Source organism: Tupaia chinensis, unplaced genomic scaffold, assembly GCF_000334495.1.
Source record: "Tupaia chinensis unplaced genomic scaffold, TupChi_1.0 Scaffold149501_1, whole genome shotgun sequence".
NCBI lineage: Eukaryota > Metazoa > Chordata > Mammalia > Scandentia > Tupaiidae > Tupaia > Tupaia belangeri.
This window is the reverse complement of record NW_006209345.1, coordinates 2,454,394-2,473,944: the sequence shown is the minus strand read 5'-3', so window position 1 is coordinate 2,473,944 and position 19,551 is coordinate 2,454,394. Positions and strand designations below refer to the sequence as shown.

Here is a 19,551-nt window from a genome sequence, read left to right as displayed (position 1 = left end):
GTTTAAAGGAGCTGGACTCCCACATGGATGACCACAGTTAGGGTTCCAGACTTGGTGGCTTGCATCCTCTTTCCCCTCTCTCTCTGTCTAGCTCTGATCAAACTGGAAATTAATAATAATAAATTAAAAAGTTAAAATAATTCTTTAAAAAAGGTTTATTTAATTCCATTTGTTACTATAATTATTTTAATTTGACCAGAGGGAGACAGAGAGAAAGGGAAAAGCAAGAAAGCAAGCTGCCAGGTCCGGGACCCAAACCACAATCATCCACGTGGAAATCCAGCACCCTTAATCACCACATCATCTGCTTGGTCCCAAGTTTTGCCAATCTGATGAGTGAAAATATATGTATTGATTTTATTTTTATTTCCTTATTTATGGCTTTGCTCTGTGAAGCACCTCTTCTCCTTTACCTTTTTTCTCAATTGATTGTATTTTCTTTGAGTTTATATTCATGTTTTTCAGATTACTGCCACAGGGCATGTATGCTGCCAAAGATAGAGGGAAAGCATAAGATCACCCCCACCCCCCCATGGGGGGGGGTGGCCAAACCACAATCCCTTCTCCATTCTCCTCTCGGGATCTTGGGCACATACACACACGCGCCCAGTGTGAGTTTAAGCCACCGGGTCTGGGACTCAAACCACGGTCAACTACATGGGAGTCCAGCAACATAGCGCCATTACACCAACTGCTGGTCCCACCTTTTTTCTTTTTTTTTTTAAGAGAGATTTTTGCTGTAGGGTGTGTGTATTCACCAGAAAGACAAAAAGAGACAGACAGAAAGTGAGAAATCATACCCCAGGGGGATGGCCATGCTGCAATCCCTTCTCCTCTTGGGATTTTGGCCATATGCACACAGGTGCCTGGTATGAGTTTCAAGCTGCTGGGTCCAGGACTTGAATTGCAGTCAACTACATGGGAGTCCAGTGACATAACCATTACTACATCCCAACTCATCATTTCTTATCCTTCGTCTTTTAAGTTGATCTCCATTACTCCAAGGCTACACATAGTCTCCTAAATTTTTTCTCTAAGTTTTATACTATATTTTAGATCTTAAATATATCTGGGGCTATATTTTGTATATAACATAAGGGTCTAGCTTTTTCCCAGAAGCACAATGAATTACACCAATATCATTCATTAAAGAAACCATCATCTTTCCGTATGTGGTAGTAAGATCTCATATATATACCTCATATATATTTGCTTCAGGATTCTATTCCTGTTCTCTTAACTACTTTTCTATTTCTGGGCAATATTGTAAATTTTTTTTTTTTCCATAGGTGAGTGCATTCACCAGATTCTGAGAGCGGGATAGAGAAGGAAAGTGAGAAATCATTCCTCGGGGGGGATGGCAATGTTGAAATCCCTTCTCTTTCACTTTCCTCAGGATTTTGGGCACACTTGTACATGTGTCTAGCATGTCTTTTGAGATGCTGGGTCCAGGACTCTAACCATGTACAGCTGGCTATGTGGGATCTAGCTGCCTTAACCACCTCATTACCAGTTGACCCTATCATAAAATTTTTATCACAATTACTTCATAGTAATTTTTTTTTTTAAAAAGAATTACTTATTTAATTTTGTTACTATAATCTTTTTAACTTGACCAGAGAGAGAGGGAGTGGAAAAGGAAAAGTGCAAAAGCAAGCTGCCAGGTCCAGGACTTGAACCAAAGTCAGCTATGTGGGAGTCTAGTGCCTTAACCATCATGCTACCTGCTGGCCCCTATAGTAGTTTTTAATACCTTTTTAGCTTTTAAAAATTTTGTCAGAGGGCACATGTACTTGCCAAGACAGATAGAAAGACAGAGGGGGAGGGAAAGGAAGAAATCACTGCCCCATGGGAATGGTCATACCATAATACTTTCTCCTTTACTTCTCTATCCTGACGAGATATTAGGCATGCACACACACATGCCCAATGTGTTTTTCAAGCCTTTGGGTCCAGGACTTGAACTGTGTAGTTAGCCATATAGAACCTGGCTGCCTTAACCACTAGGACATGGAGGTGGCCCATTTTCTGTCTTTCAAGGCATGTCTTCCCTAACTCTTCTTTAGAATTTTGTTTCTTGGCTATCATCACTGCCCCATAGGATACAGCCATACTTTCACAAGGAAGCTTTAAAAGAATCCTGGCTGGGCCAATTAATGGCATGGTAGTTGAGGTGGCTGGATCCCACATGGCCAAATGCAGGGTTAACGTCCTGGACCCGGTGGCTTGTAAAACATGCTGGGGATGTAAATGTGGGTGCCCAAAACCTTGAGAGAATAGAGAAGAGACTGTAGCATGGCTGTCCTTCCTGGGGAGTGCCTTCCCACTTCCCCTTGTGTCTCTCCAGTGAATGTACACTCCCTGCAGTAAATTTAAAAAAAGAAAGAATCATGGCCAATTCCACAAGTAAAATACTTATCCCAATTTACATTTATTAACTGAGGAATGAGTAATGTTTTCATGATTTTAAGTCTTTACAGCAAAGTTCATGATTCCTTTTAGTTAGGTCTTTTATATATATATATAGAGAGAATTATTTTATTTAGCTTTATTTATTTATTTATTTATTTATTTATTTAAATTGGCAAGAAAGGGACAGAGAGATAGTGAGAAAACAAGCCTTGGGACCAACAGTTAGAGTAATGGCCATGTCGCTGGACTCCCATATAGTTGACCGTGGTTCAAGTTCTAGACCTGATGGCTTAAAATCATGCCAGGCACGTCCGCGTGCATGCCCAAGATCTCGAGAGAAGGGATTGTGGCGTAGCCATCCCTCCCGGGGGGTGATTTCTCACTTTCTGTCTCTCTTTCTGGTGAGCACACACGCCCTATAGCATCCCTCTCTCTCTGTCTAGCTCTGATCAAACTGGAAATTAATAATAATAAATTAAAAAGTTAAAATAATTCTTTAAAAAAGGTTTATTTAATTCCATTTGTTACTATAATTATTTTAATTTGACCAGAGGGAGACAGAGAGAAAGGGAAAAGCAAGAAAGCAAGCTGCCAGGTCCGGGACCCAAACCACAATCATCCACGTGGAAATCCAGCACCCTTAATCACCACATCATCTGCTTGGTCCCAAGTTTTGCCAATCTGATGAGTGAAAATATATGTATTGATTTTATTTTTATTTCCTTATTTATGGCTTTGCTCTGTGAAGCACCTCTTCTCCTTTACCTTTTTTCTCAATTGATTGTATTTTCTTTGAGTTTATATTCATGTTTTTCAGATTACTGCCACAGGGCATGTATGCTGCCAAAGATAGAGGGAAAGCATAAGATCACCCCCACCCCCCCATGGGGGGGTGTGGCCAAACCACAATCCCTTCTCCATTCTCCTCTCGGGATCTTGGGCACATACACACACGCGCCCAGTGTGAGTTTAAGCCACCGGGTCTGGGACTCAAACCACGGTCAACTACATGGGAGTCCAGCAACATAGCGCCATTACACCAACTGCTGGTCCCACCTTTTTTCTTTTTTTTTTTAAGAGAGATTTTTGCTGTAGGGTGTGTGTATTCACCAGAAAGACAAAAAGAGACAGACAGAAAGTGAGAAATCATACCCCAGGGGGATGGCCATGCTGCAATCCCTTCTCCTCTTGGGATTTTGGCCATATGCACACAGGTGCCTGGTATGAGTTTCAAGCTGCTGGGTCCAGGACTTGAATTGCAGTCAACTACATGGGAGTCCAGTGACATAACCATTACTACATCCCAACTCATCATTTCTTATCCTTCGTCTTTTAAGTTGATCTCCATTACTCCAAGGCTACACATAGTCTCCTAAATTTTTTCTCTAAGTTTTATACTATATTTTAGATCTTAAATATATCTGGGGCTATATTTTGTATATAACATAAGGGTCTAGCTTTTTCCCAGAAGCACAATGAATTACACCAATATCATTCATTAAAGAAACCATCATCTTTCCGTATGTGGTAGTAAGATCTCATATATATACCTCATATATATTTGCTTCAGGATTCTATTCCTGTTCTCTTAACTACTTTTCTATTTCTGGGCAATATTGTAAATTTTTTTTTTTTCCATAGGTGAGTGCATTCACCAGATTCTGAGAGCGGGATAGAGAAGGAAAGTGAGAAATCATTCCTCGGGGGGGATGGCAATGTTGAAATCCCTTCTCTTTCACTTTCCTCAGGATTTTGGGCACACTTGTACATGTGTCTAGCATGTCTTTTGAGATGCTGGGTCCAGGACTCTAACCATGTACAGCTGGCTATGTGGGATCTAGCTGCCTTAACCACCTCATTACCAGTTGACCCTATCATAAAATTTTTATCACAATTACTTCATAGTAATTTTTTTTTTTAAAAAGAATTACTTATTTAATTTTGTTACTATAATCTTTTTAACTTGACCAGAGAGAGAGGGAGTGGAAAAGGAAAAGTGCAAAAGCAAGCTGCCAGGTCCAGGACTTGAACCAAAGTCAGCTATGTGGGAGTCTAGTGCCTTAACCATCATGCTACCTGCTGGCCCCTATAGTAGTTTTTAATACCTTTTTAGCTTTTAAAAATTTTGTCAGAGGGCACATGTACTTGCCAAGACAGATAGAAAGACAGAGGGGGAGGGAAAGGAAGAAATCACTGCCCCATGGGAATGGTCATACCATAATACTTTCTCCTTTACTTCTCTATCCTGACGAGATATTAGGCATGCACACACACATGCCCAATGTGTTTTTCAAGCCTTTGGGTCCAGGACTTGAACTGTGTAGTTAGCCATATAGAACCTGGCTGCCTTAACCACTAGGACATGGAGGTGGCCCATTTTCTGTCTTTCAAGGCATGTCTTCCCTAACTCTTCTTTAGAATTTTGTTTCTTGGCTATCATCACTGCCCCATAGGATACAGCCATACTTTCACAAGGAAGCTTTAAAAGAATCCTGGCTGGGCCAATTAATGGCATGGTAGTTGAGGTGGCTGGATCCCACATGGCCAAATGCAGGGTTAACGTCCTGGACCCGGTGGCTTGTAAAACATGCTGGGGATGTAAATGTGGGTGCCCAAAACCTTGAGAGAATAGAGAAGAGACTGTAGCATGGCTGTCCTTCCTGGGGAGTGCCTTCCCACTTCCCCTTGTGTCTCTCCAGTGAATGTACACTCCCTGCAGTAAATTTAAAAAAAGAAAGAATCATGGCCAATTCCACAAGTAAAATACTTATCCCAATTTACATTTATTAACTGAGGAATGAGTAATGTTTTCATGATTTTAAGTCTTTACAGCAAAGTTCATGATTCCTTTTAGTTAGGTCTTTTATATATATATATAGAGAGAATTATTTTATTTAGCTTTATTTATTTATTTATTTATTTATTTATTTATTTAAATTGGCAAGAAAGGGACAGAGAGATAGTGAGAAAACAAGCCTTGGGACCAACAGTTAGAGTAATGGCCATGTCGCTGGACTCCCATATAGTTGACCGTGGTTCAAGTTCTAGACCTGATGGCTTAAAATCATGCCAGGCACGTCCGCGTGCATGCCCAAGATCTCGAGAGAAGGGATTGTGGCGTAGCCATCCCTCCCGGGGGGTGATTTCTCACTTTCTGTCTCTCTTTCTGGTGAGCACACACGCCCTATAGCAAAAACCTCCCCCAAAAGAAAAGAAAGCAAGCTTCCAGGTTTGGGATTCGAACCATGGTCGGCCATATGGGAGTCCAGTGCCCTTAGCCACAATGCTACCTGCTGGCCCCAGGTCTTATATTTTGGTCCTTTTTTCCTTTATAAAAAAAATTTTTAAAGAAACTACCAGGAAATAACTTAGAAAGAATCACTATACTTGGCTTTTTAAATTTTTGGTATGTATGTTAATAAATAAATAGGGACCAGCAGTTAGCGTAATGGCTATGTCGCTGGACTCCCACGTAGTCAACCGCAGTTTGCGTCCTGGACCCGGTGGCTTAAAACTCATGCCGGGCGCGTGTGCATGCGTGCCCAAGATCCCGAGAGGAGAACGGAGGAGAAGAGACTGCAGCGTGGCCATCCCCCCTGGGGGGTGATTTCTTGCTTTCTGTCTCTCTGTCTGTCTGGCAAGTGCACGCACCCTATAGCAAAAACCTCTAAAAAAAAAAAAAAAAAAAAAGAAAAAAAAAAGACTGAAGTGTCTGTACTGATCCTTGACACAACCAATGAATTTCAATTATAAAAGGAAAAAAAAAAAAAGCAAGCACCAGGAGCAGTAGATGACATAATGGTTATGTCGCTGGACTCCCATGTAGTCGGACCACGTTTTGAGTCCCAGACCCGGTGGCTTGAAACTCAACACTGGACGAGAGTACATGTATGGCCAACACCCTGGAAGGAAAACGGAGAAGGGATTGTGACATGGCCACCCCTCCTGGGGGGTGATTTCTGGCGAGCACATATGCCCTATAGCAAAAAAATCTCCCTCACCCCATCCAAAAAAAAAAAGAAAAAAGAAAGAACCTCTCAGGGGGAATGGCCATGACAATCACTTTCTCCTCCATTCTCCTCTAGAGATTTTTTTTTGGGGCATGCACGCCCACACACCTGGCAGACTTTTCAAGCCACTGGTGTGAAAACTTGAAACTCACAGCTGCCCATTAAAGATCCAGCTACCTTAACCACCATGCCACTGGCTGGCCGTATCCTTCATATTTACTAGAGTGAAATGTGTAGTGCTTACTAATGAACATATTACAATATAGTTATAGCCAAGAAACACACTTCACATGGATCCTGGAGATTCCCTCTGTGACCTCAGTGTTTTCTACACATTCTATCCACTCTAATTTCCTCATGACCGAGACAGCTCCTCACCTTCAGCTATTAGCACACTGTGTGTGCATCCACATCCCTTTCACAGAACTGTGAACAGCCCCACTGTGCTGGCCTTGTTTATCCAGCATGTACTGGGCCTAACACAAAATAACTGTACAGTTAATATGATGAATTATCAAACTAGTCCCTTTGACTGACTAGTCCCACTCTCCTAGCTAACTGCTATCAAGGCAGAAACCATTTGCTGTTCCTGATAATTTCAAGAATATGTAGTCACCCTTTAAGGGAACCAGCAGTTAGCGTAATGGCTATGTCACTGGACTTCCACGAAGTTGACCGCGGTTCGCGTCCCGGACCCGGTGGCTTAAAACTCACACCGGGCGCGTGTGCATGCGTGCCCAAGATCCCAAGAGGAGAATGGAGGAGAAGGGATTTTGGTGTGACCATCCCCCCAAGGGGGTGATTTCTCGCTTTCTGTCTCTATGTCTCTCTCTCTCTCTGTCTGGCGAGCGCACACGCCCTATAGCAAAAACCTCTCCAAAAAAAAAAAAAGAATATGTAGTCACCCTTTAAATCAAACTGCTCAGATGGTGTGACAACAGCCTATTATTATATATTATGCTGTTCCATTTTAAAAGTTTCCAAGGCTGGCATGTGCTGTGGTGGCTGGGGGTGCTGGACTCCCACATGGTCAACCTCAACCACGGTTCAAGTTACAGATCTGGTACCTTGCTTTCTCACTCTGTCTCTATCTTGTCAAATTAAAATAAATAAATAAGTTAAATGGAATAACTCTTTTTTTTAAAAAATAATTATTTATTTTATTTTATTTATTCATTCATTCATTTATTTGTTAATTTGACCAGAAAGAGACAGTGGTTGAGAGTGAGAGAGAGAAGAAGTGAGAAAGCAAGCCACCAGATTCAGGACTTGAACCCTGGTCAGCCATGTGGGAGTGTATAGCGCCTTAACCACCATGCCACCTGCTGGTCCCATAATGGAATAATTCTTTAAAAAAAAAAAAAAAGATTTCTATTTATTTCTCACACTAATGCTGTAGAGAAGGCGGAACTACCCTCACTGACCAGCGAAAAAACTGACTCTCATGTAAAACAACTAATCTGCCCAAAGAACATGATATAAACAGTTCTAAACTAGTAAAAGAGTTCTTTCAGTGTTGGTTTGGAATCCTGGAAGACAGCCTCCAAAATTTTATTCATTGTATTCTTACTCCATTCACTCCATTTTACTTACCAAAGATTCACCAAGCACCCTTTTTAAAAAAAAAAAAAAGTTTTATTTAAATTTATTTATTATTATTAATATTTCCAGAAGAAAGAGAAAGTAAGAAAGCAAACCTCCAGGTCTGGGACTCAAACCATGCTTGATCATGTGGGAGTCCAGCACTCTTAACCACTACGCTACCCGCTGGCCTCCACCAAGCACCTCTTACGTGCTAGGTGAAGTTCTGCTGGGATGCTGGGATGTAGCAGCAAATGACACAGTACAAGTCCCTCCCTTCATGGAGCTTAATTTCCAATAGGAAAAGAAGCAGATCACAAGATAACTTTAGAGCTAATGTTTGTGTATTATTAACATTCTACATGCATTATATAAAATAACAAATTTAATCCTCTTCACATCAACCCTATAAAATAGCTTCTAATGTTATCTCTGTTTTAAGAACAGGAAAATTATGACACAAAGCAGCTAAAAACTTGCTGATGAAAAGAGGAACTGTGGGTTCCAAGTCAGGCAGTCTGACTCCAGATAGCTGCCACTTAACTATTACACTATGGTTTCTCTATAAAATGGCAGTAGGAGACTCCATGCCTCCTGGACTCTCATACACTGTTGGAGACCCCTGGCTACCCAAAAGAAGAAAAGTGGAGACTCGGGAACCCACTCATTTCTGCCCTAGGCTAGTTATTTGTAGGTGGGTACTTTAAGTAAGAGAAGGGCACCAAGTACTCTGTTCATATCTGCAATGGCAACATGAAGTGGAAAGAATAAGGACTCTGATTTTAGGCTGCTGGGATTTAGCTCCTCACATTTCTGTACTTGAGGGTAGGCATATTCCTAGTTCTCTCTTACAGGGTAAGCTATGAGGGCTGAATGAGTCAGGAAGACTTAACTGCCCAGCACAGTGCAAGGTGTACAAATGGGCTGAACTAATAGAGGCTTTCTTCCCTGTGTGGGCTGCCTACCTTGAGATGTGAGACTTCCTGTGTACTCATCTGCATATGCTTGTGAAGCTTCCCCTATGGAGCTCTTGTACACAGAAGTCACTACAATGAGTAGCATGAACCAGGAGTCCTGCCAATGCCAATTTTATTTTAGTATTTATTTATTTAAGAGAGATTTTTGCTGTAGGACACGTGTTCACCAGAGACAGACAGACAAAGAGAGGTCTCAACACCCGCCCCCCGAAATGACTACACCATGATCCCTTCTCCTCCATTCTCCTCTTAGGATTTTGGGCATGCATGCACATGTGTCAGGTATGTTTTAAGCTGCCAGGTCTGGGACTTGAACCATGGTTGATTGTGTGGGAGTCCAGCACCTTAACCACTATGCCACCTGCTTGCCCCACTGTGTGGGAGTCCAGCACCTTAACCACTATGCCACCTGCTTGCCCCACTGATGCCAATTTCAAGGACTTTTGTAAGGACTCCAGAATCCTGAAGGGTCATGAAAACAGGATCCTCACTGAGTGACGATAGCAGGGGACAGAACTTAGGAAATGGAAAGAGTATTTCTATCAAGACAAAAATTCCAGAAGACAAAGACTGATCATATGTAAGACAGTAAGCAAACTTCAGAGATTTACAAGGTGTCCAGTGGTGACCTTTGCTTGCTATTCTGGGGACACTCCTACTTGGTACTGTGTATATACAAGTATGAGCTATTGGCCATTCTCTCCTTAAGTTCACTTTGATTCTGATCCACCCATAAGAGGACTGAATGAATCAGGAAGACTGAACTGCACAGCACAATGCAAGGTGTACAAATATGCTGGTAACATGAAGACTTTTAAAGGGACAGGTGCCAGTGCCCCTAAAGAGTTGGGTACTAGGGTAGGAGGTGGTATGGTAGTTAAGGCACTGGATCCTACATAGCCAACCATGGTTCAAGTCCCAGATCTGGGGGCTTGCTTTCTTACTTTCCCTCTCTCTCTGTCTCTGTCTCTCTGGTAAGCACACGTGACTTACAGCAAAAATTAAGAAAATAAGAATAATAAAAAATAAAATTAACTGGGGTCAGCAGGTGGCACGGTGGTTAAAGGTGCTGGACTCACACATGGTCGACTGTGGTTCGAGTTCTGGACCTGGCGACTTGCTTTCTCACTTTCTCCCCCACCCCTTCTCACTCTGTCCATCTCTGGTCAAATTAAAATAAACAAAAAACAAATAAATAAATATAACAAATAATTCTTTAAAAAATAAAATAAATTATTTTAGAAAACAAAGAGTTGTGTACCAATTGATTTTGTTTATACACATTGTACTGGTACTATGCAACAGAACAGAAAAGACAGAGAGATGACATAAGTTAATGCCCAGAACTATTAGGTGGTTTAACGATTGTTAAGACAAAAATCTTAATACTTTACCTTTCACAAGTGTAACACTCGCAGAACTCATTGTTTTCTCCAAAAAAACCATCTCCATAATAACAAGAAATTTCTTCTCCAGGTTCAATGTCTCTTAGAGCTTTCACGCATGCAGTATCTCGACCAGTTGACACAAACTGAAATAAAAGCAACTCATTAAGAAACTCATACCTGCTACAGAAACAAAATACTTGAGGTAATTTTTTTTCATGCTTACCTTACAGTTAGGTCTGCAATCTGAAAAATGTCCAAAAGATAAAGTCAATTAACTGTTGATAAGATCTGAAACACGAACAATTACAGAAATCTGAAATAAGCTTTCCATATAACTTTACCAGGTTTTTTTTTTTCTTTTTTCTTTTTCTTTCTTTCTTTCTTCTTCTTCTTCTTTTTTTTTTTTTTTATAAGGTAGGATCTGATCTTACTATGTTTCCTAGGCTGGCTTTCAATTCCCAGTCCTTTTGCCTCAGTCTCCCAAGTCAATGCAATTATATGTGCACACCACTACACCCAGTTTACTTCACAACTTTTGACAGAAGTTTAGGCCTCAAGTTAAACTAAAATATTTAATAGGTTTATAAAAAAAATTCTACTTCAAAATCTCCTTTAAAAAAAGATAAAAGTTTTACTGAGTTTGACAGGGCCAATCTAACCATTAATAAGACTGCCCAATACCAGTTCTAATACCTCAGAAATATAGCTTACCATGGTTTATAAAGGCAGCAGGACCAAGCCAGAGTTGAGCACAGTTTTTCCTTGTGGAATACATGACACTGAAGTCGTTCTCTCCATGTCTAAGTAGCATGTTCTCCTCAATTTCTGAAAGTTCGGCAATACAACCCACCAGTAATTCTATTTTGTCATTTCGTTTCCTATTTAAAATATGTGACGTGTTAAAAATTACTAATAATTATAAATAATGCTTCTTTTAATAAAATAAGCCTGCCCAGTAAGTCCCAGAAATTGAGAAGACCTAGACATGTATATATTACGACTTACGTGGATCCCCACCTAGGTATCTTTTCTGCCTTAGCAGGGCCCTACACCTCTTACTGTGGTTTCATATGTATCCATCTGCCTTATCCCTACAAGAGTACAGTAACTCCTACAGGACTGGAACTGTGCTACCTATGCTGGAGTTCCTCAGATTACTTAGCATAGTGTTTTGTAGGAAGAAAGTACTTGAATACTTGCTGCGCTGAATTAAACATGCTCACCACTGGATGAAGCAGAAAGGGATGAGTAGCTGCTTAAGGGGTCATAAGAACCCAGAACCGTGGTGCCATCCTGTAGTGCATACCATTCCACTAAGAACATAATATAAACCAAATATAGGATCATAACATTTTCCAGCAGCCACACTAAGAAAGCAAGAGAGTGGGCCAGTCTGTGGTGTGGTAAAGGCAAATGGATCCCACAGTGTTGACTGCATGGTTCAAGTTCTAGACCCAGTGCAGTGGCTTGAGAAACATACTGGGTGCATGTGTACACATGCCCAAAATTCGGAAAGGAGGGAGAAAGACAGGATAAGGGACTGTGGTGTGACCATTTCCCATGAGGGGATGCTTTCTTACTTTCCCTCTTTCTCTCCAGTGAGTACACACACCTTCTGCCAAAATTAAAGAGAGAAAACAGGTTCTTTCTTTAAAATTTCTGCAAATAACCAACATTAAGGGCTATTAATGAGAAATAAAATTTAAGATCTCTGGTGTGCATATCATAGGGTGCTTTTCAAGACACACCAGTCACATTTCAAGGCCTCAGTGAGCCTAGTGGCTACTGTACTAGACAGCAGCTCTAGAACCCTAGACCTCAAACCTGCAAGCACATCTGCAACACAGGGAGCCACACGACCCAACCAACAGGCTCAGTGTTACTCGAAGGCAAATTCCACACACGCCCATATCAAGCCTGAGAATAATACTCTTTTTATTTATCAGATTTTCAGGTACCTCACCCTTGAAATTTTTGCTGTAAGAAATACTGGGAAATGGGTATGTGAAGGGGTCTTCAAAAAGTTCATACAAATATGTATTATGATAAAACCAGATATGGATTTCAGGGTTTTTTTCCTTGCTATAGGAGGCGTGTGCTTCATGCAGAGACAGAGAAAGACAGAAAACAAGAAATCAACCCCCAGGGGTGATGGCTGTGTCGCAATTCTTTCTCCTCTACAGATGTTGGGCATGCACACACACGTGCCCAGCGTGAGTTTCAAGCTGCTGGGTCTGGTACTGAATCTACGGCTGGCCACATGGGAGTTCAATACCTTAACCACTATGCTAACTGCTGGTCCCATGGATTTCAAAAACTTTTGTACCAAGATAAACTCATACTTTATTTCCATTTTCCCACAACTTTATTATTATTATTTTGGTAATCTGCCAGAGGGTACATGCACTCACAAGAAACAGAAAAAGCAAGAGAGTACCCCATGAGGAGTGGTCATACCACCATCCCTTCTCCTCCCACTTCTTCCTTTTAAGATTTTGGGCATACAGGTTCACAGGCATCTCTGAGCCGGCCGAGTTGGTACCATGAGCAAAGCTCATCCTCTCGAATTGAAAAATTGTATGGACAGGAAGTTATCATTGTAATTAAATGGAAGCAGACATGTCCAAAGAATATTGTGGGGATTTGATCCATTTATGAATCTTGTGATAGATGAATGTGTGGAGATAGGAACTAGTGGGCAACAGAATAATACTGGAATGGTGGTAATAAAGGAAATAGTATCATCATGTTTGAAGCCTTGGAATTAGTATAAATAATGGCTGTTTAATAGAAAACCCATGTCCCCTCATCAACTGGTCATGCACATTTTCATAATAAACTTTTTATTAAGGAAAAAAAAGATTTTGGCCATCCATATACAATGAATTATAATGAGTGGTATGTTTCTCTAATCACTGAGTCTGGAACACGAACCACAAGGTCAGCCATGGAATCCAGCTGCCTTAACCAACATGCCACGGGCTGGCCCTCATGACCTTTCTTAAGTCTTCTCATAAGAAATGATCTAGGCCCTGGAAAGTGGCATGGTGGTTAAAGGCGCTGGACTCCCACATGGCCGACCATGGTTCAAGTCTCAGACCTGGTGGCTTGCTTTCTCACTTCCTCTCTCTCTCTCTCTCTGTGTGTGTGTCTCTCTCTCTGATCAAACTGGAAAATAATAATAATGATGATAATAATAAATAAAGTTAAATAAAATAATTCTTAAAAAAAAAAGAAAAAAAAAGAAAAAAAAAAGAATGATCTATATTTTTCTCCTGGGACATGAGGGAGGGAACAGGCGGCGTTAAATGAAAACAGACAACAGTTACATATTCTTTTTCACCTGTGCTTTTATCCTTCCTAGCTGGGCTCAATGCTACTATTTTTATTTAAGCTGGTTCATACATATATATTTTTAAGCAGGTAATATGTTAGGAGATTTCCACCCATAAAACCTCTAGGATCAGGGCTAGTAGATGGCATAGGTGTTATGTAGCTAGATTCCCACACAGCCGACTGCAGTCTGAGTCCTAGTGTATTGAAAATCACGCTGGGTGCGTATACATGCATGCCTAAGATCTCAGGAGGAAAATGAAGAGATTGAGGTGTGGCCGTCCTTGCTGCAGGTTGATTTCTTACTTTCCCTTTCACATTCTCTCTACAGAGAGCGCATGTGCCCTTAAGGTAAACCTTTTAAAAAACAAAACAACAAAAGTCTTCTAGTAAGATTTCACTTTCGGAGGCCAGCAGATGGTATGGTGGTTAAGGGCACTGGACTCACACACGACTGACCGCAGTTCGAGTCCCAGATCTGGTGGCTTGCTTTCTCACTTTCCCTCGCTCTCGCTCTTGCTCGCTCTGTCCTTCTCTGGTCAAACTAAAATAAATAAAGTTAAATAAAATAATTATTTTTAAAAAATTTTCCACCCAACCTTTCTTTTCTTTTCTTTTTTTTTTTTTGAGAGGTTTTTGCTATAGGGCGTGTGCGCTCGCAAGACAGACAGAGAGATACAGAGAGATAGAAAGCGAGAAATCACCCCCCAAGGGGGATGGCCACGCCACAATCCCTTCTCCTCCATTCTCCTCTTGGGATCTTGGGCATGCACGCACATGCACCCGGCGTGAGTTTAAGCCACTGGGTCCGGGACTCGAACCGCGGTCGACTACATGGGAATCCAGTGACATAGCCATTACACTAACTGCTGGTCCCAGCAGGTGGAATGGTGGTTATGGGACCTAGCTAGACTCCCACATGCCGTCCGTGGTTCCAGTCCCAGACCTGGTGGTCTACTTTTTCACTTTCCCTCTCTCTCACTCTGTCCTTCCTCTCTGATCAAATTAAAACAAATTAAGTTAAATAAAATAATTCGTAACAGAAAAAAGAGAAATTTACGCTATAGGGTGGGAGTGCTCGCTAGAGACAAGAGAGAGACAGAAAGCAAGCAATCACCCCCCAGGAAGGATAGCCACACCACAATCCCTTTCCTTCATTCTTCTTTCAGGACTTTCGGCACACACACATGCGCCTGGTGTTGAGTTTTAAGATGCTCAGTCTAGGACTTTAACCACAGTCAACTATGTGGGAGTCTAGCAATGTAACCATTACTATATCTGCTGGTCCCTATCGTCAACCTTTCTTTTAGGTCAAAGACTGGTTCTGGAAGCAAAGTAATCTAATCCTGACATTTTTAAGCTTTTGTCAATCTTGCTCTATCAAGTCACCCTCTAAACTTAAAGGAAAAACAAAAAGCACTTTGGTCTAGAGTTGGGATCTAGTTGAAATGAGACTTCTAATTTCACTATTTACTATATCGTCTCCTTGAGGCTAAACAGAGAAATGAAGGCAAGAAATCACCCCCCAAGGGATGATGATCACACCGCAATCCCTTCTCCTCTTTTGGGCATGCACACACACGCACCCGGTGTGAGTTTTTAAGTCACTGGGTCCAAGACTTGAACCACGGTCGACAACGTGGGAGTGCAGCAATGGAGCCATTATGCCACCTGCTGGTCCCACAATGGTAATTTAAAAGAGAACTTTATTGCTTTATACTAGTATAATAGTTACCACTCTTTCGTTGCAACTATTTTGGCTCCATTTTGTTCTGACGAGTATCTATTACAAGGCAAAATTTCAAATCCACTGTCAGTTGCAAACATTCGCAAGTAAATAAATACCTGAAACAGGGAAAAAAAAAAAAAAAACGATGTCTTTAAATTGTTTATACTGCTAGGCTTGGTTAGAATTATAAACACCAGCAACAACATAAAAAATTAAGATCACTAAGTAACAAATTGTTACTTTAAAATTTCACATATTTCAATATTTAATGGGTTGACTGGTTCTCTGAAAGTTCTCAATGAATTTTACTTCTAGATGACAATATTTTCTCTTTGGAAAATCATTCAAATAATGTTATGTGTTGTAACCTCTTCATACTGATTAGTTTTATGAAACGCTTATTCAAAGTTTTAGCATTCACCAACATTCAGGCTTTAATTTACTCCTCTTATCCAAACAAGTAAATAATGAGTTGTCGGGGAACTGGCAGGTGGCATCGTGGTTAAGGGTGCTGGATTCCCACATGGCCAACCATGGTTCGAGTCCCAGACCTGGCAGCTTGCTTTCTCATTTTACCTCTTCCCCCCCCTCTGTCCCTCTCTGATTAAATTAAAATAAATAAGTAAATAAAGCTGAATAAAATACTTCTTAAAAACAACACACACAGGGACCAGCAGTGAGCGTAATGGCTATGTTGCTGAACTCACTAGTAGTCGACAGCGGTTCCAGTGCCGGACCCAGTGGCTTAAACTCATGCCGGGCCCGTGTGCATGCGTGCCCAAGATCTCGAGAGGAGAAAGGAGAAGAGATTGCGGTGTGCTCATCCCTCTGGGGGGGGGGTGATTTCTCGCTTTCTGTCTCTCTGTCTCCCTCTGTCTTTCTGGCGAGTGCACGTGCCCTATAGCAAAGCAAAACAAAACAAAACAAAACCCCACTCTCCAAAAAATAAATAAATAAAATTCCTTAAACACACACACACACACAATGATGTATTTTTCTATGCAAAACTGCATCATGACTTTTCTGACAACCCATAATATTAATCTTATTAGTATCTAGTTTAAGATTTATTTAAGTTTCTTTTTTTAAAAAAAATTTATTTATTTTATTTTATTCATTTATTCATTTTAATTTGACCAGAGAGAGACAGAGAGAGAGAGAGAGAGTGAGAAAGGAAGCCACCAGGTCCAGGACTCGAACCATGGTTGGCCATGTGGGAGTGTCCAGCGCCTTATCCACTATGCCATCTGCTGGTCCCAAGATTTATTTAAGTTTCTTAAGGTATTAATAAACTTACATGTTCTTTGAATAATTTCTCCTGCATTTTGTTCTTGTTGAGAAAATAGTGCCTTGCCCATTCACCTGAAGTCAAACATTTGAAGGCCTTCTCCAAGTGTTCATCTTTCTTAAAACGTTCAATTACTTCCTTTAGTTCTTCTTGCCTTCCTTTAATAGGCCGAAATCTGAATGAAATAAAAATGTAAACGTAATTATCTATCATAATCCATGGGCAATTGATCTACCTCAAAAGATCATAAGAAAGAGCTAGTACCCTAAAAACAACCATGGTTATCAGAACAAAGATCTAGCATAAGAGAACAATCAATGATCTTATTGAAGTAATGTTGATCACCAGGAAATATAACTTTTCTCTCTTCAAACTATATTTTAATAGATATTTTAAAATTATTTTACTTATTCATTTATTTTAATTTGACCAGAGAGAGGGAGAGAGAGAGAGAGAGAAAGGGAAAGTGAGAAAGCAAGCCACCAGATCTGGGACTCGAACCGTGGTTGGCCATGTGGGAGTGTCCACTGCCTTAATCACCACACTACCTGCTAGTCCTCAAATTATATTTTAATATATTTTTAAATTTATTTTATTTAGTTTTATTTTATTTATTCATTCATTTTATTTTTAATTTGATCAGAGAGAGACATAGAGAGAAAGAGACGGAAAGTGAGAAAGCAAGCCACCAGGTCCAGAATTCGAACCATGGTCAGCCATGTGGGAGTGTCCAGCACCTTAACCACCATGCCACCTGCTGGTCCCATATTTTAGTATTTTTATCTTCTTACTGTGAAGTGACCAGATGATTCAAACAAATGCTGTCTAATTCAGGCTTATACTAGCTTTCTACTTTGAAAGGTACAAAATGAAAGATCTAGAACAGAACATGTTTGAGAGTTAAAACGGTAAGAATTTTTCAGAGCATGCAGACTTAAGCAGGAAGAGTTAAAGGCAATGAGTTTCAGAAGTATGATGAAGCAAGCAAAATCATGCCATAAACAAAAATATTTTCAATGCATACAATTAGAAAAACCATAAACTAAATATTCTGGGGCCGGGAGGTGGCGTGGTGGTTAAGGGCACTGGACTCCCACACAGTTAACTGTGGTTTGAGTCTCAGACCTGGTGGCTTGCTTTCTCATGTTCCCTCTCTCTCTCTGATCAAATTAAAATAAACAAATTACTTTAAAAAATTAAATAATTCTTTTAACAAAAGAAAAACCTCAAACTAAATATTCCAACAGGTCCCGAAACACACCTTGATGTTCTCACCACTGATCTCTCTTTTTTTTAAGAGATTTTTTTTTGCTACAGGACGTGTGCGCTCGCTAGAGACAGAGAGACAGAAAGCGATAAATCACCCTTTGGGGGGGGTGGCCCCGCCACAATCCCATCTCCTCTGAGGATTTAAAGCATGTATGCTCACATAACCGGCATGAGTTTTAAGCCGCCGGGCCCAGGACTCGAACAGTAGTTGACTATGCGGGAGTCCAGCGAGGTAACCACTACACCATCTGCTTGTCCCCTCAATGACCCATATAAAATTGATCTTTTGATAACTGCATTCAGAAAGCTAAATATAAGCAAAAAAGTATATAACTCTAGCAGTGAAAATACAATACTGGGGTTTAGAAAAAATTAGTAGGGTAGAATTTTATTTTTTTATTTTTTGGAGAGGTTTTTGCCATAGGGCGCATGCGCTTGCCAGAAAGACAGAGAGACACAGAGAGACAGAAAGTGAGAAATCACCCCCCAGGGGGGACGGCCATGCTGCAATCCCTTCTCCACCATTCTCTCGGGATCTTGGGCATGCACGCACATGCGCTTGGCGTGAGTTTAAGCCACCGGGTCTGGGACTCGAACTGTGATTGGCTACGTGGGAGTTCAGCGACATAGCCATTATGCTAACTGCTGGTCCCTAGGGTAGAATTTTAAAAGGCTCCTACTGTAAAATCAGCCATGCTGACTTCAGAATATCACATTGCTTGGCATATGTTAACACATGATAAAATTATGGTCTAAATAAGACTTAAATTTGTGAGACCCTCATTCTACAGCTTTTTTTCTCACTAAAACATGTATTATGTTTAATAGTCATGTTCTAATTTCACATTTTCTTATGCCATTCTTTTTTCTTTTTGAAAGATTTTTGCTATGGGGTGAGTGTGCTTGCCAGAGAGAGAGAGAGAGAGAGAGAGAGAGAGAGAGAGAGAGAGAGAGAGAGAGAGAGAGAGAGAGAGAGAGAGAGAGAGAGAGAGAGAGAGAGAGAGAGAGAAAGCAAGCCACCAGGTCTGGGACTTGAACTGTGGTTGGCCATGTGAGAGTCCAGTGCCTTTAACCACTATGCCAAATGCCAGACCCCTATTTTCCACTTTTAAAAAATAATTTAATCCAATTTTGTTTACTACTATTATTTTTTAAACCTGACCAAAGACAGACAGAGAGAGAGAGAGAAAATGAGAAAGCAAGCCACCAGGTCTGGGAACTTGAACCATGGAGGGCCATGTGGGAATCCTGCACCTGAACCATCATGCCACCTACCGGCTCCCTTATTTTCCATTTTTAATCAATTAGTATACAAGCCCTCACAGACAGATTCTATAAGCAAGACAAGTTCTTTAAAAATTCACAATGTCTTTAATGAGGCTGTCAATACGGTGGTCAAAGAACCATTACTAAAACACTTAAAGATTTGCAGAATTGGGGACCAGCAGTTAGTGTAATGGCGTCTCGGACCCAGTGGCTTGAAACTCATGCTGGGCGCGCGTGTGTGTACCCAAGATCCCAAGAGGAGAATGGAGGAGAAGGGATTGCGGCATGGCCATCCCCC

At 40.9% G+C, this 19,551-nt stretch overlaps 1 protein-coding gene across 6 annotated transcripts in view; it reads right to left on the bottom strand.

Annotated features, from left to right (window-relative positions):
- Positions 1-19,551, bottom strand: part of KMT5B (lysine methyltransferase 5B) — a 62,025-nt gene that overhangs the window by 17,586 nt on the left and 24,888 nt on the right. For 3 of the 6 annotated variants that reach the window (XM_014585319.2, XM_014585318.2, XM_027769418.1), the window contains 5 exons: positions 16,728-16,893; positions 15,437-15,546; positions 11,080-11,246; positions 10,592-10,611; positions 10,375-10,511 (listed from right to left, as the gene is read on the bottom strand). In XM_014585319.2, coding sequence (XP_014440805.1) covers positions 10,375-10,511; positions 10,592-10,611; positions 11,080-11,246; positions 15,437-15,546; positions 16,728-16,893 — 600 coding nt within the window. The remainder of the gene's footprint in view (positions 1-10,374; positions 10,512-10,591; positions 10,612-11,079; positions 11,247-15,436; positions 15,547-16,727; positions 16,894-19,551) is intronic. The other 3 variants (XM_014585317.2, XM_027769419.1, XM_014585320.2) reach the window with 3 other exon arrangements.